The 23,354-nt window shown below is 51.2% G+C and overlaps 2 protein-coding genes across 16 annotated transcripts in view; one reads left to right on the plus strand and one right to left on the minus strand.

Moving 5' to 3' along the window:
* The first annotated feature begins 6 nt into the window (after window positions 1-6).
* On the plus strand, window positions 7-10,651 carry PTRHD1 (peptidyl-tRNA hydrolase domain containing 1). 3 transcript variants are annotated; one of them, XM_040698101.2, is made up of 3 exons: window positions 7-293; window positions 3,906-3,989; window positions 5,135-5,270. In XM_040698101.2, exons 1-3 carry the CDS (start codon window positions 48-50, stop codon window positions 5,144-5,146), a joined length of 342 nt encoding a protein of 113 aa, XP_040554035.1. In that variant the 5' UTR covers window positions 7-47; the 3' UTR covers window positions 5,147-5,270. The 3 variants fall into 3 exon arrangements, with proteins under 3 accessions (XP_040554035.1, XP_046795386.1, XP_420022.4); XM_046939430.1 differs by lacking the exons at window positions 3,906-3,989; window positions 5,135-5,270 and adding an exon at window positions 8,666-10,651; XM_420022.8 differs by lacking the exons at window positions 3,906-3,989; window positions 5,135-5,270 and adding an exon at window positions 7,118-7,450.
* Window positions 10,106-23,354, minus strand: part of NCOA1 (nuclear receptor coactivator 1) — a 156,427-nt gene continuing 143,178 nt past the window's right edge. For 9 of the 13 annotated variants that reach the window (NM_001012882.2, XM_046938959.1, XM_025148794.3 and 6 more), the window contains 8 exons: window positions 20,249-20,417; window positions 17,720-18,034; window positions 17,420-17,521; window positions 15,801-16,200; window positions 14,729-14,903; window positions 13,687-13,870; window positions 12,718-12,807; window positions 10,106-11,574 (listed from right to left, as the gene is read on the minus strand). In NM_001012882.2, the coding sequence (NP_001012900.1) occupies window positions 11,407-11,574; window positions 12,718-12,807; window positions 13,687-13,870; window positions 14,729-14,903; window positions 15,801-16,200; window positions 17,420-17,521; window positions 17,720-18,034; window positions 20,249-20,417 (1,603 nt within the window). In that variant the 3' untranslated portion in view covers window positions 10,106-11,406. Of the gene's footprint in view, window positions 11,575-11,664; window positions 11,722-12,717; window positions 12,808-13,686; window positions 13,871-14,728; window positions 14,904-15,800; window positions 16,201-17,419; window positions 17,522-17,719; window positions 18,035-20,248; window positions 20,418-23,354 lie in introns of all 13 variants that reach the window. The other 4 variants (XM_025148795.3, XM_040697230.2, XM_015285107.4 and 1 more) reach the window with 3 other exon arrangements.

Raw genomic sequence — 23,354 nt, forward strand, 5'->3', positions numbered from 1 at the left:
TTCGCCGTACAACAAAATGGCGGCGCCCATACCTCTCGGCACCCGGCATGCGCGGCCACGCCTCCCCGTACAGCAACATGGCGGCGCCCGGGACGGCGGCGGGAGCGGCCACAGCGACGGCGCTGGTGCAGTATGTGGTGCTGCGGGGGGACCTGGCCCGCTCGTGGTCGCTGGGTGCAGTGGTGGCCCAGGGGTGCCACGCCGCGCTGGCCGCTGCACACGCGCACTGGCATCACCCCGACACTCGAGCCTACCTGTCGGCGGGCGGCGCCATGCGCACCGTAGTGCTGGAGGTGCGCGGGGCATGGCGGGAACGCCGCGCTGAGGGGAGCGGGCGGCGGCCATTTTGGGGCGGGGTCTTTACGCGGCTCTGGGTCCCGCGGGTCGTTTTGTGCGTGGCTGCGCTCAGTCGTATTCCTGGGTGGGGTCACCGTCCCTGGGGGTGTTCCAGAACTGTGGAGATGTGGCACTGAGTGAAATGCTCTAATGTGGTCACAGGCGTGGGTTTGTCATCCGAAATCCAGGAAGAAAACTTCTCTTTGCCTAAAGTCCTTGGCACCTCAAGCGTCAAGCCAAGTTCCTCTTATCGTACTTTTACAGCCCCCGTATGTTCAAAGCGAGGCTTCCTTTACGACCCCCATATGTTTGAAACTTCCTTTCTCTTCCTTTCTTAAGCAAAGAGCACCAGGGGGTGTCAGGTCTTCCCTTTGCTTCTTCAGGCAGACATGTTCCTACTTGCATCCATCTCTTGTGCGGGATATTCTTGCAATGTGTATGAGTGTGCAATATATTACATATATACTCATACTGGCTAAACATGAATTGTTGCTAGCTATACACGTATATTGCTAATTATTTAACTTCTCCTTACGTTTTCTATCACTCAGGTCTTGTCTGTCCAGCACCCAAAATTAGGAGTCTTCCAACATAATGAGCCTATTGATAGCCTTGTCAAGGGTTTTTCATTTGTAAAGGCATTATCACGCTGTTTAAGAGTGGGATGTTTAACTGTTCTTTAGCTGAAGGCTCAGAGGTATTCCAGATGGCTGCACAGACAAGATCTGCAGTCTTCATACCTATACATTACTCCATCTACCTCATCTCTGTGACTCAGGTGTATATATGCCCACCCCTCAGTTTGCTCCTTTCCTTCTATTTCATTAATTAAATCCCTATCCTCTCTAGAATGCTTTGCAGGTTCTGATTCAGGTTTAGAGATTTGAAGTTTACCATCTGGAATTAAAGTTAATACAGTGATTTATTTTCCCTCAGCTGCCTGTTTTGCCACCTGATCCACCATCTTCTTTCCGGTCTCCTGTACAGTGTTGCCTTTCTGATGTCCTCTGCAGTGTCTAACAGCCACTCTCTTTGGTAGACTTAGAGCTTCCCATAGGTGTAGGATTTCCTCGGCATGCTTAATTTGTTTTCCTTGTGCTGTGAGCAATCCTCGCTCTTTCCAGATGGTACCATGAGCGTGTACCACCCCGAATGCATATTTAGAATCTGTCCATACGTTTATCCTTTTTCCTCTTGCCAGCTCTAAAGCTCTTGTCAAGGCAGTTATTTCAGCTTTCAGAGCAGAAGTCCCCACAGGTAATGGTTGTGCTTCGATCACCTTGTCAGTAGTAGCTACTGCTCTATTACTATTACTCTACTATTACTCTATACTATTACTGTATACTACTATTGCTCTATTACTAGCTACTACTCCATTACTGAGTAGCTTGCTCTCATTACTTCCTTCTTCAGTTCTTCAAACACCCTCTTTGCCTCTCCAGTCCATGTCAGCACAGACCAATTATTTGTCAGTAATTCATATAAAGGTTTTACCGACGGCCCATAATTAGAGATGCATATTCTGCACCAACCTGTCATGCCAAGGAAGGTTCTGAGCTCTTTTACCATCTGCGGTCTGGGTGTTCAGCAAATCACTTCCTTTTGTTCTGTTCTTTGTCCTCCCAAGATCTTGAATCCAATGCAGATCACCCGCTGCTGAATTCACTGAGCTTTCTGTTGAGAAACTCGATAACCATTTAAACCAAGAAAATTAAGCATGCTCACAGTCCACTGTACACAGTCCTCTTGTTATTGTGGCAATGAAGAGGTTGTCCACGTAAAGTTCCACCTTGAGTGGAGGGCCCAAGCTCACAAGTCATCTGACTCCCAAAAATTATCAGGCTGTTCTTAAAACCCTGGAGTAACACTGTCCAGGTTAACTGGGCCCTCCTCCCAGTATCAGGGTTTTCCCATTCAAAGGCAAGTAACTTTGGACTTTGGCTAAAGCCAGGCAGAAGAAGGCATCCTTCAAATCCAGTAAGGTAAACCACACCTGCTCATTGCTCAGCTTGGTTAATAAAGGGTATGGATTTACCACCACTGGGTGTATGTCTTCAACGATCCTAGTGATGGTCCTCAGATCCTGCGCCAAGCAATAAGCTCTTGCTGTCTGACTTCACACCAGCAAGGCTGGGGTGTTAGATTCAGACTCACATTCAATTAATAATCCAAACTCCAGAAAGTTATCTGTTATTACTTTTATTCCTTTATGGTCTTGTATCCTCAAAGGGTACTGCTTTACCCTGACTGGGCTGGCTCATGCTTTTAGCTTAGCAGGGCTGCATTTTTGCTCTGCTGGGCATCCCTGATGCCCGCACTCCTAGATATTCCATAATTTCTTTGTTCACATTGTTTTTTCCCAAATCTGTGTTAAAGCCAGGCTTAAAATTTCAATCAGTTGATCTTCCTTGAGCCCTAGCTCCGATTTTCCTCTGTTGAATTTAATCTCTGCAACGTGTTGTTCTAATAAATCTCGCCCAAGTAACAGTAGCAGAGAACCTGGCGTGTACAAGAGTTTATGTATTCCTGCTTGTTTTCCCAGCCTGTATTTAATTGGATTCAAAAAGTAGCCTTTTCTTGTTGGGCAGTAACTCCCAGTATGTTACAATATCAGCATATACGGGTGATACTTCTTCATTTAGCACAGAGTAAGAGGCACCCGCATCCACCAGAACATTAACCTCTGTACCCTGGTCCCCTAGCTGCAATTTAACCAGAGGGTCTGCTAGGGTAGACTCCCCAGGTTCCCATCACTTGGCTTCTGCGATCAGGGGAGGTTCCTCCCCCTCAGCCTGGGACAGCTTCTCCACCAGTGTCCCATTTCCCTGCAGTTTGCACACTGATTCTGGTCTAGCGGGGGGCGGAACCCTCCCTGGGCCCTTTCAGAACCCCCCCTACCTCTTCCCTGTGGGGGTTTCTGGGTCCCCAGGCCATGCTCTGGTGCTATTGTTCCTCCCTGTTTCTTCCTTTCCTTTCTGTCCCTGTTTCTATATACTCTCCAGGCCTCCTCAATTAATCTATCCAGGTCCCTTATGTCCAATGCTTTTAACTTCTGAAGTTCCTTCCTGATATCCTCAGAGGATTGGCTCAGAAACAGTGTTGCCAACTGCTGTTGCCCTATATCTGATGAGGGATCCAAAGGGGTATATTTTCTCATAGCAGACGTGAGTTTATCCAAAAATTCTGTAGGGGTTTCGGTCTGCCCCTGTTTGACTGCATACACAGCTGACCAGTTTGCTGCTGGTAATGGGATTGCATTCTCTAAACCGAGTTTTATCCACTCTCTGTATTGCTTTAACAGCTGATATTCTGCAGGATTGTTTGGGTTCCATTTAGGATCGCGTAGGGGGACATACTGTTCAACCTCTCCCTGCAGGGCACCAGCAGTGATTTGTGCCTGCACTTGAGTCCGAGCACTCCTCAATACCATCTGCTTTTCTGTTTCAGACATGACATCGAGCATTAAATCTATATCCCTCCAGTCAAGATCCTGATTTTTAACAATCAAGTCAAACCTTTTTGCCACCCCTAAGGGATCATTCCCGTAACTTTTCACTGCTTCCTTCCAGATATCCAAATCATCCCTAGGGAATGGGACCTTGATTTTGATTATTTCCCTCACTCCTGGAGCCTGCCATAGAGGCGCCACTATTGTAAGTTCCTTTCTGCTGCCACTTCTTGCAGTGATTTGAGAACCCCCCCCGGCTGCTCCTACCTCCTTCTGAACTGCCTCTGCTTCCTGTTCTTCCTCATCTGAGAATCCCTTCTGCTTCCCAGCCTGCGGAGGGACGTAATCTTCTAATCTTTCCTCTCCACCCCCATTTGTCAGACACCTCTCTCCTATGCTGCAAGCTGAGCAGCACTGCTTTAACGTCCCGTTCGGCCTCTTCTGATCTTTCTCTAGAGCCAACACTACAGGATCCCGTGGAGCCCAGTTAATTCCACATCCCTTCTGCCATTCTGGGTGGTTTCGTAGAGTGAAAAACATATCAGCATATATCACCTCATCCCATTTCCCTTCTCTCCTCAAAAACAACATCAGTTGCAGTAGAGTGTTATAATTCAGAGTGCCATTAAACGGCCACTTTTCCTGAGATTCCAGGTTGTACAGCGGCCACCACTCGTTACAGTATTTGATCAGAGTTTTCTTGTTTACATTTCCCCCAGGAGGTCCCCCAATATCCTTCCAATGAGCCAGCACGCATCCCAGGGGGCTCTTCTTCGCAATCCCCCCGCTCTGTTTACCACCCATTATATGCAGTTCAGATTAACATACACGGGCACTTAACACAGCAGCAGCTACCAGAATCACTATTCCAAAGATACCTCGAACTCCAATTATAATTCCATGTACCATTAAAACAATTGATCCAACTCCCTCCAGAAATTACAAGTAAAGCATTGAAGGTATTGCCTAAAGTTATCTACCCAGCACTGAGCCCTGCCTATAGGACACTTGCTTATAGGAATGGGTCCTGTTGTTGTGTACCCGCTTTCCTTAGGCATTAAGCAGAGTATAATATGTTTAACAAAGCAAAAAAAGTTACCGAACCTGAATTTCAAAGCCCATGCATGACCAGCAAGACCGAACCTACAGTTGGGTGTTTTCCAAATGTATCCCAACCGGCCCTATGCCGACCCTGCGACCTCAGCCAGCTCACAGGTGGCTTCCCAATGGACTGGCCCCCAAACCACCACTGTGATCTCAGCCAGCTCACGGGCAGCCTCCCAGTGGGCCAGTCCCAGAACTCGAAAGCAAAGAATACCTTTGTCAGACGGTCCCTGTCTGCTCCCACAGCGATCCGATTGAGGCGAGGAGTCCCTCCAGAGAACTCTCCAGGGGCACCCAGGGAGTCCTGTTCTCATCGGGTCCTGCAGCCGAGCAGAGGCGTTCCCATCTGCAGAGCCCGACTGACTCAAAGAGTCAGGATGAGGAGCTGAACAGCCAAGCTTTGTTACTGCTAAGCAGGTATTCTTTGTTAGCGGTGCTGGGAAGCACTGGGGATAATTCCACCATAAGTGCTTCTAAGATTACATGATTAGGAGCTCGTTATATTTCTGCAGGTACTACATATTCACAATGCCTCCACGAGATAATTAACATATACACGCCTCTCTCAAGTAGTGAGTGATGAAGTTTTCACTCTTCTGTTCCATGGGCTCTGCAGCCATCTAGTGTCCTTGTAGTACCACAACAGCCCACTCCACGGCGTGTTTACTTCCTTCAGCAGTCTTCCTTGCTCACCCTCTACATAAACTCTCTTCATTGTTGTATGCTCAGGAAGAGAATGCCTATTAGAAGTAATTTATAGGTACCAAAATCGTGACATTTGCCCACTCGGCCATTACTTCTGACCATCTGCTGGTTCTGGGATGGAAATAAGTTTGGCATCGTGTCTTTCAGTGATATACTGGGGCTTGGGGAGATGAGGAGGATCGGGGGAGTGTCTTGATGCCCTCCTGCTGCATTCCAGGCTGCTCTGTAATGGGGCACTCCGACCTTGTGTGGAGGCCCTGGCTTCTCTATGTGTGAGAAGCCTACTTGTGCCCTTTCATTATTGTGTTACTTTTGCTTCAGGTGATATAATAGATGTGGAATAGATGTGGATGGAATAGATGTATTTCTTTAAAATTGTTAAAAAAAGAAAAGGGAAGCAGTTATTCAAACCTTGCTGAACTGCTTGAGGAAGATAAAGGGAAGCAAGATATACAAAACAGGGTTGTAAAGCGAGGGAAGATAAAGCTGAGAGGACTGCATCCGGCCAGGATACGCTGTTCCTGAAAAGAATGTAACAGATAAACCACAAAGACAGAGTCAGCAATTGGGCTTAACTCAGACCAAAGGTGAAAAAGGACAACAAGAGGAAGACTCCAAGCCTTCATCCTATGACCCTCCCGAAGACCACCACCATAACTCAGTACACGTGCTAAAAGGGGCTGGGCTAGGGGTGGAGAGTATGATAATAATCTCTTGGGAGTAATTGTAATGTCCATCCTATGCGTGGCATATGTGTGACTTGTCTCTATGACTGTTCTTAACCTCACGGTGTGCAAACTAGGAGGGGTTACCCCCTTTGCACCCCCTTTGCACCCACTGTATGTGTGCAGCACTGATAAAACATGCCTGCTTTTATAACTGCTTTGTGGTTATGGAGTTTGATTCTGCACGTCCCAAGTTCCTGGGTAAAGCAGAATTGCTGTAGGTTGGCTTGCTTGGCAATAGGGATTGATACATTACTTTGAGAAGCAATATATTAGTTCAACAAAAGGAATCCATGAGTGATAGTTCTAAAACTTTCCATTTCAGCTTTAGTGGGTGAACAGCCTTGTTTTTCCTCGATATTTGTGCACTGGCGACATAACAGAACACTTTTATCTTCTGCCTCAATGATTTCGCCTTGCGAGAAGTACTGGAGTCACAATAGAATACTTTTATCTTTGGCCTCAAAACGTGCAAGGACATTTTCCTTGGGTTCCACACACGTTGTTTTTAAGAAGTGGCTGACCATGGCCTAATAAACAATGGAAATCTTCCAAGCTGGGGAAAAGTGAACGAAAGTGAGTCAAAGGTTTCAGTGACGAAGCTGATGGTGAAAAAAGGGGAAGAAGTAGGTGGGCACTCGACCACCCTAAATACCACTGAGCGTGCCCAAAGGGACATCAGCACCTATCTATCTGTGAGACCTTGAAAAAGAGAGCATATGTATGCCAGTGTACTGCGTATGTGTGTCTACCTCCAGGGGTACTGCCAGCCCTCACAGCAAGCTTTGTCTGTCCCCAGGCTCCGGATGAGGCCGCTCTGACCGCACTGGCACAGACCCTGCAGCAGCACAGCATTGACCACGAAGTGTGGACAGAGCAGCCCGAGAACGTCCCCAGCTGCCTGGCACTCAGGCCCTACCCAAAGGACCAAGTGCACCCACACCTGAAGAAGTTCAAGTTGCTGAAGTGACCCCTGCTTTCCTACAAGCCCTCCTCCTGTGCCACTGTTTCGCTTGCCCCTGGGCGGAAGCATAGTGCTAATGTCTGTCAGCCTTCTTGTTGTGCAATAGCAGTTAAAAAGTGTAAGACAGATGTTTGCTGGAGAGGATTAAATATTCTTTGCAACATGTGACTGTGAGTTCTATGGAGTCGCTGTGTCTGCATGCAGTCAGTCTTGGTTTCAACCCCCTGCTGCGTGCAGGGTCGCCAACCAGCAGACCCAGAGCCACATCCAGCCTGGCCTTGAATGCCTCCAGGGATGGGGCATCCACAGCCTCCTTGGGCAACCTGTTCAGTGCGTCACCACCCTCTGGATGGAAAAACTTCCTCCTAATATCCAACCTAAACCTCCCCTGTCTCAAACATGAATTTAACATGATCCCTCCTGTTCTGTCCCATATGTAGTGCGTACAGTGCTGCTTAACTCACCTTTCACTTCTGTGGTAGCATTAATTCTCTCTTTTCATTGCTTCAACGCATTATGCTTTGAGAGCTTCCTCCTCTTTGCAGCTCTCCTGGATGCTGTGGTGTCTCTGCAGGATGCTGCTGTTGTATGATGCCTCGCAGCATGAGTTGTTGGCTTCTCTCACTTTTGTTTCCCACTAATGTGGGAGGTGACCTGAAAACCACAAAAACCTACACAGCCACCCTTCTGCACAGTCAAGGAAACCTGGGAGAGCATCAGGCTGGGTTGGGCAGTCCTGGGTTCCCTGTGTCTTGCAGGATTTACCATGCTGTATGCCTGGCACAGCCCTCTGAGCTGCTCTGCTCATTCTGAAGCCAATGCTCCACTTCTGGGGAACCATAGAATCATAGAACCATTCAGGTTGGAAAAGACCTCTGAGATCCCCAAGCCCAACCCCAGCCCACCCCACCGTGCCCACTGACTACACTCAGTGCCACATCCCCACGGTTCTGGAACACCTCCAGGGACAGTGACCCCACCACCTCCCTGGGCAGCTGTGCCACTGCAGCACTGCTCTTCATGATAAGAAATCGTTCCTAATATCCAACCTGAACCTCCCCTGGTGCAATTTAAGGCCATCACCTCTTGTTCCAAACAGAGGAGGGTGGCTGTGGCAGAGCACCTTGCTTTGGTGCTGGTTGGACTGTGGTGAAGCATCCTCCCGTGGCTCTGACATTTCAGAACCGTTTTCCCCCCCCATCCCATGGGGAGCACACGGCTGTGACCGTGAGCTGCCACCCTCACCAACACCACCGTCCCCACCTCGTGCCACCCAGGCTGTGGCACTTCGGTTGTGGTCACCGTGACACAGTGACCCTCCAGCAGCCAGAACCCGCGGCTCACTCCAACCAGAGGTCGGTTTGTCTGGTTTTGTTTGCACAGAACCATGCAGCAAATCCCTGCCAAGAGCCTTGTGAACAGCAGACGGCACCATCAGCCAGCGAGCCGGGACTCCCACTTCCAAAGCCGAAGAACACCTGCTGGGGGCTGCCCAATTCAGGCATGTAGGAGCCATTCCTCCTGTTGCCTTCAGCCCAAAGCAAACCACAACTGCCCAGGTGCAATACAAACCCTCAGGGAAAGCAAGGGTGGGACTAGAAGAACCCCAGCAGCTGTGATGCTCTTCCCCACCCACTGCTTCAGCACCCAACATGGCAGAAAACCACCAGCAAGGAGGTACAGCACCCAAGTACCCACCCTTTTCCCTCTCCAAAATGCTGAAGCACCCCAAAACATTGTAGGGCTTCAAGGCTGGTTGGGAGGAACGAACATTGTAGGGTTTGGGGGCTGGTTGAGAGCAACAGACATTGTGGGGCTTTGGGGCTGGTTGGAAGGAACAAACATTGTAGGGTTTGAGGGCTGGTTGGGGAGAACAAGCATTGAAGAGTTTGGGGGCTGGTTGGGAGCAACAGACAATGTAGGGCATTTGGGTTGGTTGGGAGGACCCCAAACATTATAGGGATTTTGGGCTGGCTGGAAGGAACAAACATCGTAAGGCTTTTAAGTTGGCTGGAAGGACCTAAACATTGTCGAGTTTTGGGGTTGGCTGGGAAGAACAAACATAGTGGGGCTTTGGGGCTGGTTGAGAGGAACAAACATTGTAGGGTTTGGGGGCTGGTTGGCAGCAACAGACTTCGTAAGGCATTTGAGTTGGTTGGGAGAACCCAAGCACTGTAGGGTTTTTGTGCTGACTGGAAGGACCCAAACACTGTAGGACTTTGGGGCCAATTGGGAGGACCCAAACACTGTAGGGTGTCAGGGCTGGTTGGGAGGACCCAAACGCTGTAGGGTTTTTGTGATGATTGGAAGGACTCAAACACTGCAGGGCTTTGGGACTGGTTGGGAGGACCCACCACCTCTGGGTGGTGCCCAGTGACAGGCCCAAAGCACGATGCTTTATGGCCAGTACCCTTACCCCACAGTGACCCCTCCATGGCTGGGCCCCATCACCCCAGCGCCCATCAACAGCGCGTTTCTCCAGGGATGCGTCGGCACAGAGACAACGAAACGTCAGCTGGCAACTCCGGTTCTTTTGTCTTTTTTTTTTTCTTTTTCTTTTTTTCTTTTTTTCTTTTTTTTTTTCGTCATCTTTAACTCTTGCAAATGTCAATCAACAAAGCTACACATTTGTTTTCCACACACCAGCGCGATTGGAGAGAGAGAGGGAAGAAAAAACCCATCGCCCCCCACTCTCATAAAAGTCAGCAGTGAATATTAAAAGCGACCCCCAACTGAAAGAGAAGAAAACAAATTTATACAGAGCTCAGAGCTATTTACAGTGACAGGCTCGAGGGAAAAAATAAGCTATCTCCCGACAGAGAATTCAATTATTATTATTATTTTATTATTATTATTTTAAATAGTTTAAGCTACCTCAGCTGTTAAACACAATCAAAGCAGAAAGAACCGACTGCTTAATTTTATTTAATATTTAATCAGAAAATTTTATCTACAATAATTGACAGAGCCCTCCCCCCGTCCTTCCCCCTAAAAATTATTGCGCTTTTTTTGCCCCAAACTGTTCTCTTTATTTTTTTTTTTGGCCTTTTTTTTTTTTTTTCTCTATTTTTTTTTGCCTATTAGTTTTTCCCCCATTGCAATATACACATCGTCGGCCCCCGTTCCTCCGGGCGCCCGAAACCAGCATAAAACATGGCAAAAAAAAAACCAACCCAGTGGGTCAAAATACTCTTTGCTTTCGTAGGTTGCTTCTTTTTTGTTTTTTTTTTTTTTGTTTTTTGTGGGTTTTTTGTTTTTTGTTTTTTTTGTCTTTTTCTTTTCTCTTTTTTTCTTTAAAACCGACAAACTCACGATTGCTAGAAAAAGCTGATTGTACGCACAAGCGGGTCGGGGCGGAGGGGAGAGAAGGTTTGTTGTTGAAGCGTGACTCAACCCGGCCTTGTTTGCAGTAATCCAACGTCCAGCCCCATCCGTGCCCCGCGCCGAGACGTCATCAGTGACAGATCCAGCTGAAACTGAGCTTGCTCTTCCTCCTCCTCCTCCTCCTCCTCCTGCGCTGCCGCCGCAGTCCTCCAGCCGCCTTCTCCCCCTCCCCTCCCGCCTCCCCGAGAAACCTTCGTCCAGATTTAAGAAGCCAGCGAACTGATTACAAAAATAAGGATCATCTCTTAAGTTTGGCTCAATGAAACCGACTGTCCCGCCTCGTCGCGTCGCCAACGCCCAACGCTTTGTGGTTTTTCTTTTTTTTGTTTGTTTGTTTGTTTTGTAAAAAAACAAGGAGGGAGAAAAAGGGGGGTGGGAGGAAGAGAGGGGGGAAAGGGGGAAAAAGGGGGAAAAAATGGAGGAAAAAAAGGGAAACAAGGGGGAAAAAAGGCGGGGGGAAATGGAAACCAAAGTGGAAAGAAAGGAGGGAAGGGGGGAGAAAAAGAGGGCAGGGAATAAACAAAACCCACAAAAAGAACCCCCCAAACAAAAGGAAACAGCCCCCCTCCCCCCTTTTTGCTCCAAACACTACGAGCTGAAGAATGGCTGCGGTTTGAGATATCAAAAATCTCAGAAAAATATATAATATATATATTTATATATCTCTGTACGTCTCATTATTTAAATTTTTTTTTTTCTTTTTCTCTTTTTTTTTTTTTTTCACATTCCTCGAAAAGCGGTTATTCAGTCAGTAGCTGCTGAAGAAGGCTCTTCTGTTGGCCCTGCGGGGTCGGCGGCACCGCGGCGGCTTTCGGGGCGCCCAGGGGAGCCGGAGGGTTCAGGTAGGGATCTCCTACCAGATTCACTGTACACTGCACGTCGGCAAACACCTGAACCTGCTGTACCTGCTGGGACACAAAAGACAAGAGGGGCTCTTAGCGGGGATGGGGCAGGGGCCGGCGGCGACGGACTGGGAACTACGTGAAGTGGAAACTCACTAGAGACTTCCTCTAGTCTGGAGCCACCACAGAGAAGAACTCTTCTGTCTTCTTTTCCTACAAAAAGAAAACCGCTGCACTCATTCGGATCAGAGCTCGGCAAGGTTCACACGTTGCTCATTCGGGAAAAAAAAAAAAAAATTAAAAAAATCGGGAAAAAAAATGGAAAAAAATAATAAAAAGAAAAAAAAAGAAAAAAAGAAAAAAAAAAAAAGAGAAAAATCAGCTTGGCTCGTCCCAGGAAGGGGCAGCCGTAAGGCAGCGGCACGGGGCAGACTGGAGGCGAGTGAGGTCCGGAGCTGCTTTACAAAATGAAGAGCGGTGGCGGCACGTGGCCATGTGCCGGAGTGTGTGAGCGCAAGGATGGAGCCCGCGGGGTGGTCCGAAAGGAGGAGACTCATCAGGCGGTGTGAGCGCAAAGCACGGAGCCCGCGGGCATCGGCGCTCGGACTGGCAGGCACGGATGGACAGACAGACAGACAGACGTCGCCCCGCAGCCTCCCCGCTCCCTCCGGACCTTCCCTTCCAAATCGCCTTCCCTTCCATCCCCGGGATGGATCCTTCAGACTGAAGACCTGAGCCTAGGAAAGAACTCCTCCCGCTGCTGTCACCCCGGGGCTGCTCTTGGAGACAGATGGGGCTGAGCACCTCCTGTGCTCAGCTATTTCCCAGCTTGGCTGCAGAGTTTCTGCTCAGTGAGCAGCTCTTCGAGGTCCCCAAACACCACTGCACCACAGAATCTCCAAATTGGAAGGGACCCTTAGAGGCCATCTGGTCCCACTCCCTGCACTGAACAGGGATGCCTACAGCTCCATCAGTGCTCAGAGCCCCGTCCAGCCTGACCTTGGCTGTCTGCAGGGACAGGGCACCCACTGCCTCTCAGGGTGACCAGCAGGGTCAGACCCAGCCCCGTAAACTGGAGCAGCCCTGGCTAACAGCTTGCCCGGTGCCAAGCGTGCTGACACGGCATGGCTGGGAACGTTCAGGTTTTATTGGGAGCACAGCAAACTCCTCTCTCTGTACCTGAGATGTGCTTAGCAGTTTCTTACTGACCTGCGCCCCATCTGCTTCTGTTTTCAAAAGGTCAGTGGAGGAAAGCTGGTTGCAGTAAAGGCCTGTGGGTCTCAGCGCCGGGTCGTTTACCTGTCAAAAGCAATAACCAAGCTTAGCGTGGGCTCTGGATGTCCCCAGGGCATTCATTCATCACACCCCCTCAAGCTGAGCTGGGTGGGTCTGGGAAACCCAGAGCCCAGGTGGGTTTGGGGAGGGGGAGCCCAAGGGGCAGTGCAAGCGTCCTCTCTTTCTGAGGCTGGGACCCATTTTGCTTTTCTCTCAACCTCCTGCGCTTTGCCTTGGGCTGCTGCCAGGGACACGTGGTCTCCAGGGAGCATGGCATGTCACTAAATGCATTTGACACGAGGGGGAAAAGCCACTGGGGAAGCTGCAAGCCCCAGCCTGCAGCACTCCCACACGAACTCAATGAGCCAAGAGCAGCTCCAAGGAGCTTAATGGCACTGAGACAAACCCCAGCAGCTAAAATTTCAGGAGGGGCAGAGCCTCAAACAGCCACAGTGCTTGGCCATGGCTGGTGGCAGTGTCCCAGGCACAGTCAGCCAAGTGCAGGTCTCCACGCCTGCCCCTCAGTTCGGGTGCAACCACCAGGAGACGTGCAAACCCACCCCAACACCTTTCCAAAGCAGCTCTGGAGGTGCTGGGGATGCTCTGCCTTCCCCTAAGGACACAGAGGCTGCAGCCTTCCCTGGGTCTAACACAGCTCAGAGCAGTGTCAATGGAGCAGGGATATCTGCTGCATCCCTCTTGGGAAGGGCTGGAAAAGAGGAATCCTGAAATGCATTGTGGCAAAGCCCCAGCACTAAAACCCACAGCCAGGTGAAGGTTGGGATACGCACTGCTTGTAAATGGAGAAATTACAGAAAAAAATGAATCTAACAAAGCTGGGAAGACCCGTTAGGAAAGCAACCCTCCAGAAAGCTGGGGAGGGCTGTGAGCAGTGGCACTGACCTGCTCCGAGCACATGGAGTTCATCCCAGGCATCTGCAGTGAGTTCATCTGCATCTGTCCCGCCATGGGATTCATGTTCTGGACATTGGTGTTTCCTCCTGCCATGGAGACGGTGATGCTCATGTTGTTGTACATTCCCTGCTGGGCCGGTGCTGGCTGGGTCTGCCCCGTTTGGCTGAATACGCTGATGGAGAGGGGAGAAAAGGGTTAGTCAGGTGCTGGTGGGAGGATGCCCTCTGCCTGCCTGTTCTGGGAGGGATGAAGCACGTGGAGCCATCAGAGGAGCTTCAGCCACCCGAGGAAGCCCTCTAAGGCTGGTGACTACTGTAGGAACATCTGCCCTCTGCTCCTCAGTGTGACATGGTGGGGCAGGAGGGACAACAGGGACAAGAGGGGACCATCAAGGAAGCAATGCAAAGCCCTGGGTGAGGTGACACAAAGCTCTGCTTGACCAGGGAAGGTCAGCTGAGCTATCTGCAGGCACAAAGCAACACCGCCCTCAGATGAGCTTTTTAATTGTTCACTTCTGGAGATCTGAAGCTCCAACCTGACTTGCACAAAACCCAGCAGAAGTCTGATGGCTCTTCCTACTCACTTCCCCAGCTCAGTGCTGGAAGAATCTTTAAGAGGCACCAGAGTGGGCCGTACTGGGACTGCCAGACATGGCCCCATTCACTGTCCCATTTCCAAAGTCAATCAGCTTTCACAAGACATAATGAAGCCACCTCACTCCAAGAGCTCCTCACTGATTTAAACCACTGCTCTGGGTCCTTCTGGCCATCCCAAGACGAGGTGAGCATGAAGCCATGGGTCAGTGGTTGACTTGCACATGGAGTGATGACACAGGACATGGGCCCAGCCAGGCTGGGACTCTGACTGTCCCCTTGGTGTCACCATGTCTGCTCTTGGTGTCCTGTCTGCTCTTCCAACATCCCACCTACCCACCCAGGCTGCCCTAGCCCAGGTCATGAGGAGTAGGAACTAGATGACCTTTACTGTGTCTTCCAGCCCGACCCACCCAATGACGCCATGATGACCTTACTTGCTGTTCCCCATGGCTCCCTGCTGCCAGGTCTTCATGTCAGGTGACTGATAGCCCGGTGCAGGAGGTGCCGGCTGCAGCATTGGGCTTTGTGATGGAGGGAGCTGCGGTGACATCAGGGGACTGCTGGGGCTGAGCGACGGGGCGAAGGTGGGCTCATTCTGCTGACCCATGCCTGGGGAAGGAAGGACAGACAGCATCAGCTGTGGGACCCATTAGCAGCCTCCCCTCTTCCTCCTCCTTGTCCTGCAACTGCTGCCATCAAAGCTGTGACATTTGCTCTTGGAGTCTCTGGTTTTCATCTCAAGCAGCTCTATCACTCAAATTCAAATAACTCATAGACGAATTACTGGGGAAACTGCCCCACCATGTGGTTTCCACCAGCAGGTGCTCCTATTTCATACCACACCTGGATGGAAAATAGCCAAGGTAATGCCAAGACAATGGCAAAGGTGGCTCCAGCAGGTCTCCGCTCATCAGTTACGTGTGCCATGCTGAGACCCCACACTGCTGCTGAATGGGAGCAGCTTCAAGCACCCAACATCATCCATGCAACCCTCTGCACAGGCTCACCAATGTAATCAGAGCTCTGTGCCCAGGCAAGAAGTGTGAGCGGGCTGCAGCTCAACTCAGACATCCCAGTGACAATAGAGCATATAAATTTAAGGAAGCACAAGTTAGAGAACTGCTTTGTAGTTTCCTTTTTGCAGAAAGAATGAACAAAGAAATGAATCATTTGCCAAAATTATCTATTTTTAAGGGGATTCAACCAGGAAAGATTTGCTTGGGATATGCAGAGTAGTGAGATGCGGTGCGAAATGGTGGCGGTGAGGCTGTGCCCTTTGCCTATCCTTCCCCACTGCTTTTACACCACTGGTGTAAATGCAAGCAAAACCCCAAAGGCAGCAAAGTCCATCCCATGTGCTATTTGCTAAATGTGGATTTGCTAAGGTCATTCCTGCTCTTCTCCTACGCCTCCACCCCTCCAGTTCGCTCACTCCCTTGCCAACCGCCCCCTAACCAGAAATTCTGGTGCCAAGAGGGTCACACAGTCCCTTCCATCCCCACCTACCTGATCCGGAATACTGAAAGATGTTCTGCTGCATCTGCGGTGTCATCCCGGTGCCAAACTGCCCTCCGACGCTGCCCATCATCCCCCTGGTCACCATGCCGCCGCGGTTGGCCAACGCGGCCTCAGGGCTGGAAGCCAGCTGCGAGAAGGGGCTGGTGGAGGTGGGAGGGTTCCCGGGGCTCGTACCGTAGTTGGGGGGATAAGGGAACTGCTGTGGGGGAGCCTGGGGGAGGCGGGCGGCCCCCATTTGCACCGGGAGCCCGGCTGAGGGTGGGAGGTTGTTGCCGAAGCTCTGCTGGCGCATGAGGATGGCTCGCTGCTGCATGAGCTGCCGCTGCCGGTGCTGCTGGCTGTAGAGCTCGCGTTGGCGCTGGGCCAGCATCTGGGCGTTGAGGGGAGGCTGTGGGGAAGGAAGATGTTAAGAGTTAACTCCTCTTTGCATCTCAGTGTACAGCTCAGAGCACCGGGAGCGACAACCTGTGCCTCGGTTTGGGGCACCCGGCCTTGATTTGTGAAGGGAAGCCGGGGGAAATAAGGGAACACAGCACCAAGGAGCTAATGGGGGAATGCTGTAGGTTGGATGGTTTGTACAAATCAGTGGTTGAGGATCTCAAAGGATCGGACCCCATCCAGGCTGTGTCTGCCAGCCAAATGGGAAAGCCTGCATGATTGCCCCGTTATCAGGTATGATCGCCTCGTTATTGGGTCATCACTTCTAGCGGATGCAGCAAAAGCCACTTCTTGTGCCCTTTATAGAATCATAGAATGGCGTGGGTTGATAAAGACCACAATGACCATTTCGTTTCAACCCCTCTGCTAAGTGCAGGGTCGCCAACCACCAGACCAGACTGCCCAAAGCCACATCCAGCCTGGCCTTGAATGCCTCCAGGGATGGGGCATCCACAGCCTCCTTGGGCGACCTGCTCCTGTGCTCTTCAGGGAAGGCTCCCAGCAAGGAGCGTCCAACCCCCGGATTTCCGACCCTGACCCCATGAAATCACCCCATGACATTTCCCCTGGCACTGGGCTCCTTCCCCAGCTGCTGGGCCAGAACTGCTCCCATCCATCACCATAGGATGATGCAGCACAGCAAGGGAGAGCAACAGCGCCATCACAACTGCCAAGGGAGCTCTGATGGAAAGCGCTGGGTCCCTCCATCTGCAGCTTATATTCCCCACCAGAGATGTTGTGATGCTTAACGAAACTTGCAGGCTTCTCAGAGAAGTGGAATAAAGTTACCAGAACTCGGCTACGCTTTCCAACTCCTCCTTGCAGGGAGCAGATGTTTTATCCACTTTATTAGAAGTGAAACAAGAACTTCAGGGCCTGGGGATTTGCAGGATCATTAAGAAGATTTCACTGGAGATTCTGGTATTTAAAGGATGGCATCTATTTCCCAAAGATCCCTCTCAATTAACGATCTTGGCACATTTGTCTCTAAGCAATAATGAGGTCTTTGTGCCTTACCCAGGTGGAGGGGACGGAGTAAAGGGGGAGGAAAAAGAATCACAAAGGCACATCTAGAGCCACCCCTCTGCATGGTGGGTGATGTTCCCATCCCCAAGGAGTGAGCAGATGGGACTGAGCTGCCCTGTGCCACCATGCTGCATCCCCCTTACCTGCGGGGTCATCTGCTGCTGCATGCCTGCCCTCATGTTGATGCCCACAGGGGAGTTGGCTGCAAACTGGTTGAGGATCGCCTGCCGGTTCTGATGGATCAGCTGCAGGGGAGGGAGGACAGTCAGGAAGGTTTTTCAGCTACAGATGCAGATGCTCCAGCAGTACTTCCCCTTAGCGTCCACCCACCCTCCGGATACTCAAAGCCCTTCCCATCTCCTCTCACTGCAGAACTGGTGCTGCAGGGAGGACGCTGCATCCCTCCCACCCATGGATCCAGCTACGGGCTGGGGGGACTTTACCTGCTGCTGGCCCTGCAGCCGCTGCTGCAGCTGAAGTCGCAGCTGGTTGGGAGCCGTGGGGGGTCGGCTGAGCGCCTGCCGGGGCTGCATGGCCATGGTGGTGGGGAAGGCACCGCGCGGCGGCGGGACCTGCACCGGCATGGGACCGAAGGACGGCTTCTGGCGGACCATGCCGGGGAAGGCGGCAGGGAGGTTGGTGGTGGGAGATGCAGAGGAGTAAGGCTGGGGGTACATGCCGGGCTTCTGCTCCATCATCAGCGGAGGGGTGGCTTGCTGGGGCTGGAACCGCTCCGTCAGGGCTTCCAGCCCGCCGCCCTGCAAGGGAGAAGAGGGAGGAAAACCTTAATGCTGGAGCCATACCTGCAGCCATCCCCATCCAGCACAGCTCAAGCCCGGAGCTATCCCAAGTGGGGTTAGCCATCATTCCTCAATGCTTTGATCATCTTGGAGGGATAGGAGTGATTTCTGCTGGCTTGTTTTGGAACAAAGACCCCAGAACAAAAGCCCTTTGAGACGGGCTTGGGGTTCATCTCTCTGTGTCCAAAGCAGTGATGGATTGCGGTGTGCTCACTGGAATTATGGAAACCATGGAATCATGGAACCACAGAACCAGAGAATCACAGAATCATGGAACCATAGAATCACAGAATTGTAGAACCACGGAATCATGGAATCACAGAACTATGGAATCAGAATCATGGAACAGTGAAATCACAGAAGCATAGAATCATGGAATCATAGAACCATGGAACCACAGAACCATAGAATCATGGAATAATGAAATCACAGAATCATGGAATCATAGAACCACAGAATCATGGAACCACAGAATCATGAAGTCGCAGACTTCTAGAATGGTTTGAGGTGGAAAAGACCTTAAAGCCCATCCAATCCCAACCATAGCAGGAACCATGGCAGGGACATCTCCCACCAGACCAGGTTGCCCAAAGCCATCCACCTTGTTCTTGAGCACCTCCAGGGATGGGGCACACACAGCTTCTCTGGGCAGCTTGTGCCAGGGTCTCACTACTCTCATCAGCATCATCTCTTTGGGCAGAGCATCACACTTGGAGGATCAACATGAACACGGGACATAGGTCTTCTCCCTCTTCCATAAATTAAGATGGAATATATATGGCTCAAGGACGGGGTTCCAGGCCATAAAACAGCAGTCTAAAACCAGACTTGGGGCTTTTCTCATCTTTTCTCCCCAAACTATCCACTTTCCACCCATCTCCTGATGAAACTGGGTGCAGATATCTGCAGCACTTCCTCTCCCCACATCCTCAGTAGTGTGGAGGAGAGAGAAACAGCCCAATCCCTGTGGGTTGGAGGGGGCTCAGGGAAAGTCGAGGAGATCCATCCACGTCCTGAGGTGACAAAGCATCCCCAGGGCAACCACGTGCCTGCTTTCAGAGCCAGCACTGGACGGGGACTGAAGTATCTGGGCCTCAAGTGCAAAGATTTGAAGTCAGAGTAAATCCCTAAGCTCTCCCCAGGGATGTAAGTCCTACCTGCCAGTAACACATCCTGGATAGGCTGCCCAGGGAGGTGGTGGGGTCACCGTCCCTGGGGTGTTCCACAACCATGGGGATGTGGCACTGAGGAATGTGGGCAGTGGGCACGATGGGGGTGGGTTGGGGTTGGACTTGGGGATCTGAGAAGTCTTTTCCAACCTGAATGATCCTATGATTCTGTGATTCAGAGGCTTCCAGTTCAGCTCGTTGCTTTGGAAAAAGCATGTGAGTACTGCGGGGCAGGGAAAGAGAAACCACTCTATGAAAAAAACGAGCAATGCATCTCATCTTCCAGGTCCTTTGCTCTCTGCCTAAATTCAGGCTTCCCCCTGGCCATGCCCTGTTATTTAGGACAACCCAAATCCTTCAGATGCCTCTGCATGGGCGCCTGTAGCCAGGGCCATGGTGCTATCTGAATCAGATGGCAACGCTGAGGCAAAACTGTCATTTTTTTCCACCGTTAAATTAGAGGAGAGGGGCAGCTGCAGTGTAAGCCAATCTCAACAGCGAGGGCTGCGGGCTCTCATACCAGCCAGGCCATTAGCTATATTATTAGGCAGCACAATTAAGGCTCAGGAATCTCTGCTTGTGGGACTCCAGCTGGAAGGCTCCTCCACGCCCCAACCCCGAGCGCGGCGGGGAAGCGGGCCGGGCTGCCAGCCCTCCCCACGCCCCGACACATGAGCTGCCTTTTGAAGGGCTGACGTTTCTCATGGGGGATGGCGTTTTTAAGCCGAGAGCGGCCTATTGGATTTCATGGGGATGCTTTCCAACTTTTTTTTCTCGGTGGAATGGCAGAGGATTAGGTATCCTCTCCGAATCTGATGCGCGTTCCCACTCACATCTGGCCTCCCGTGACCAGATGTTGGAAATCCTCCTCCACGCTCATGTCAGAGCTCGGCATCTGCTGGAACTGGATGATCCTTAAGGTCCCTTCCAACCTCAGCTGTTCTATGACTGTATGACCTGACCCCGGCCCCGACCTCTGCCTGGCCCCGCTGAGCCTCTCTACCTGCACCAGTTTGTCGATGCCGAGGGCTCGGTCCAGCTCGGCCAGCTCCGTCTCGTCCTTGCCACTCAGGAAGGACACGAGCTGCTCCAGCAGCGCCTTCTCATCGTTGCGGCCCTCCGGGGTGGTGGGAGGACACAGGAGCTCGTCCAGCTGCGAGGTGATGCAGGGGCTGCAGAGACAAAAGCCCGAGGAGACACGTGAAGGGTTGTCCAAGCAGCAGCGGGGCTGAGCCATAGGAAATCCCGCTCTGCGCCGCACTGTTGGCCTCCCACCCACGACCCCGCTGCCAGGATGAACTCCCACAGGGAATGGAGCCAGCGCTGGGCTTCGGTGGGGTTCTGGAGGACCACTTGGTCTTTTGCTCTGCAGGAGTTACGGGCAGGGCGGTGGGAGGCAGAGCACAACGTGCGCAGGGAGCAGAGTGGGAGGTTGGGAAGGCGCTGGGACAGCTGGAAGAGAAACAGCTGAAGGCAGAGGGAACCTTTTAGCTGCAAAAAGAAGATTTCTGACAAGCTCGCTCAATATTCTTTGGGAATAAGATTAATATGTAATGAGAGACATTCCAATGACGTGACTAATTGGAGTCAATCGGATTTGCCGGGTCTGACACAATGAAAGGAGCCATGGCACATCACGCTCACAGAGAGACACAAAGGAGAGAACTGGAGCATGCCAGCAGTTCCCAAGCAGCAGACATGTTTATCCTTTTAGCTCCAGATGAGGACCAGATGTACAGTAAGGAACTGAAGCCAATGGGACTGAGAGTGCTGCAGCCAACACACGCAGTTTAATCCAGGGAAAGAAATACTCGGCACTGGGATTTCTTACATTACAGAGCAGGGGCAGAGAGGGAAGCAGGGAGACGGAGGTGAAAAGCAGGGCTGGTTTCCTACGGCCCAGGTCCCTGCTACTGGCTGCTTTGTACTGAACCACTCGGAGGGCCAAAGCCAAAGACCAGAGCTGGCTGCTCAAAGCCATCAGTCCTGCAGAGAAAGAGGGGGACAAAGTTTTTCTCTGCATCAGCAGGCTATGAGAGGATGAATGCAGGTTGGGAACGTCTCTTCGGCTCACAACAGACCTCTGCATGGATGGTTTATAAGGAGGATAAGGACAATACAACCCTTAGATAGGAAATAAACCTCCAGTGAGCATCAAGTATGCTGCATCCCATGCAGGTCAGCCTCGTGCTGGCAGGGGGGGAGGAATATGGTGTCAAATGCTGCTTGAAGTCCCATAAAACATCTCCCTGGCATGGCCTCCAAAGGCTCCTGCCCAGCACAGATGTCCTGGACACCAAGGGCATCTCTGCTGGCACAACATGCCAGTGCTGGAGCCATCAAGCCAGGCCCTGGGTCACATTCTTGATCTTGGGGGATTAGAGGAACATGTGTGAGAGCTGCCTGCAGCATCCTGGATGTGGTTCAAGGTGCCTTGGACCTGGACCACAGTGCCTCTACCACTCTTCCATCAATGACACAGAGCACTTAGGCTCAGGCACACAAGGGGGCATGTTGTAACCGTCCCACCTGATTGAGAATTGAAGATCCAGAGGGGTTGGGGACAAGGAGAATTTGCAAGGAAGCACCCCTTGGCCAGGCAGGTCAGCTCACTGAGCCAGGCAGGAGCTCTGGAGATGGATACATACCTTGCAGTTGGAAAACCTTCACAAACCCTAAAGCAAAAGCTCTGCTGGTAACACAGTTAAGAGAGGAGTTGCTCTGCAGCTGGAGCCCAACTGAAGGCACACAGTACAGAACGATCAGTGCACATTATCAGTGCAGAGCGCAGCTCAGAGGCTTCTCCTTGGCAGAAGCCCTGCTCTCAGCTGAAGCCCAAGCTGGGTTTTGCAGTTTATGGCTGTGCCACTAGATGGAAGTGCACAGATCCCAGCCAAGCCTCTGACTTTAGACTTCCTCTCCGGCTTTACAGAGGAATCTGCTCTCTTCAATTTCTCCACCGTTGCTTTTCAAGGCTGTTGTACCAAAGCAGAGCCTGAAGACCTCTGCAAGGGCTGACGAACCCCTTCCTTGTGTTGAAGCAGTCTCTGGGAGAGGATGCTGATGAGCAAGCCTCACCTCCAACACAGCGGCTGCCTTTTGCTCCTGGGGACTCAAAGTGCTGCTCCAGAGACTGCCAAGGCAGCTCTCACCTATGGAGCTCCATCAGACATAAGGCTGCTGAAGTTACTGCAGGGAAGTGAGGTGGGAAGTGAGCTGGGCACCAGCAAGGCTGCCTGGCTCCGTGCTCAGAGCACAGGGCTGCTGAGTAAGATAAGGTCATTTTCCCCTGATAAAGCAAGTGAAGCAAAATTTTAAGGAACATTTGTAGCTTAAAACCAAGATTGATTTTTAGAACTGCTCTGCCCTTTGCTGGATATGCCCCACAGATCTCACACTGAAGACGAAACTGCGACACCACTGAGATGTAAAAGGGAAGCTGCTTCCTTGCAGCAAGGACTCGAGCTGATGTAAATGCTCCTCCTCATTTAAACAGGGGTTGGTTTTATCTCCCAGCTCTTTCAAGTAGTGAGAGACTGAGTACTTCCAGCCAAAATCCAAGATCCGTGTGCACTTAGGCAATTATTTTCTTGGGCTGAGTGAAGAGGTTTTAGAAATTAATCCAAACTAGGCTCCTAGAAGATGTTTGGCTCTTGCCTCACTCAAATACAATTCTTATACATTTGCTCTTTGTGGTAGGAAAACAGAAGTTGTGCTTATCTCTTAAGGATTTAATTAGCAACCTATGGATGGGTTTTGGCAACGAGGGCTGCAAAAGGATCCTCCCAGAGCTCATCATCTATCTAACAGGTACCTGACTTCTGGGCATGGGGAAGCACTCAGCCTCTGTCCACACTGCCAGTGCTGATGCGTTGGAGAGCTCCTGAATGAGGAAGCCCCGTGACCCCTGTATGGCATCAAGCAGAGAGCACCACCAGCAGGGTTCCCCGCCCTCCTCACCTCCAGCCCCAAAATAACTGACCTCCAGGTTCCTGCAATAGCATTGCTATGGCATTTACAGCCAAGAAGTGATGTTGCACGCTGAAGTGATGACTCCTTGGCTGCTCCACAGGGCAAGGACCTAAAGAGGAACTTTCAGTTGAAGCCAA

The sequence above is a fragment of the Gallus gallus genome, chromosome 3, assembly GCF_016699485.2.
Source record: "Gallus gallus isolate bGalGal1 chromosome 3, bGalGal1.mat.broiler.GRCg7b, whole genome shotgun sequence".
Classification (NCBI taxonomy): domain Eukaryota; kingdom Metazoa; phylum Chordata; class Aves; order Galliformes; family Phasianidae; genus Gallus; species Gallus gallus.

Bases quoted from the DNA above. Each gene is read 5' to 3' on its own strand.
- PTRHD1 (XM_420022.8), top strand. From the start codon at position 48: ATGCGCGGCCACGCCTCCCCGTACAGCAACATGGCGGCGCCCGGGACG. The intron at 294-7,117 runs GTGCGCGGGGCA...GTCTGTCCCCAG, and splicing joins TGCGCACCGTAGTGCTGGAG to GCTCCGGATGAGGCCGCTCT.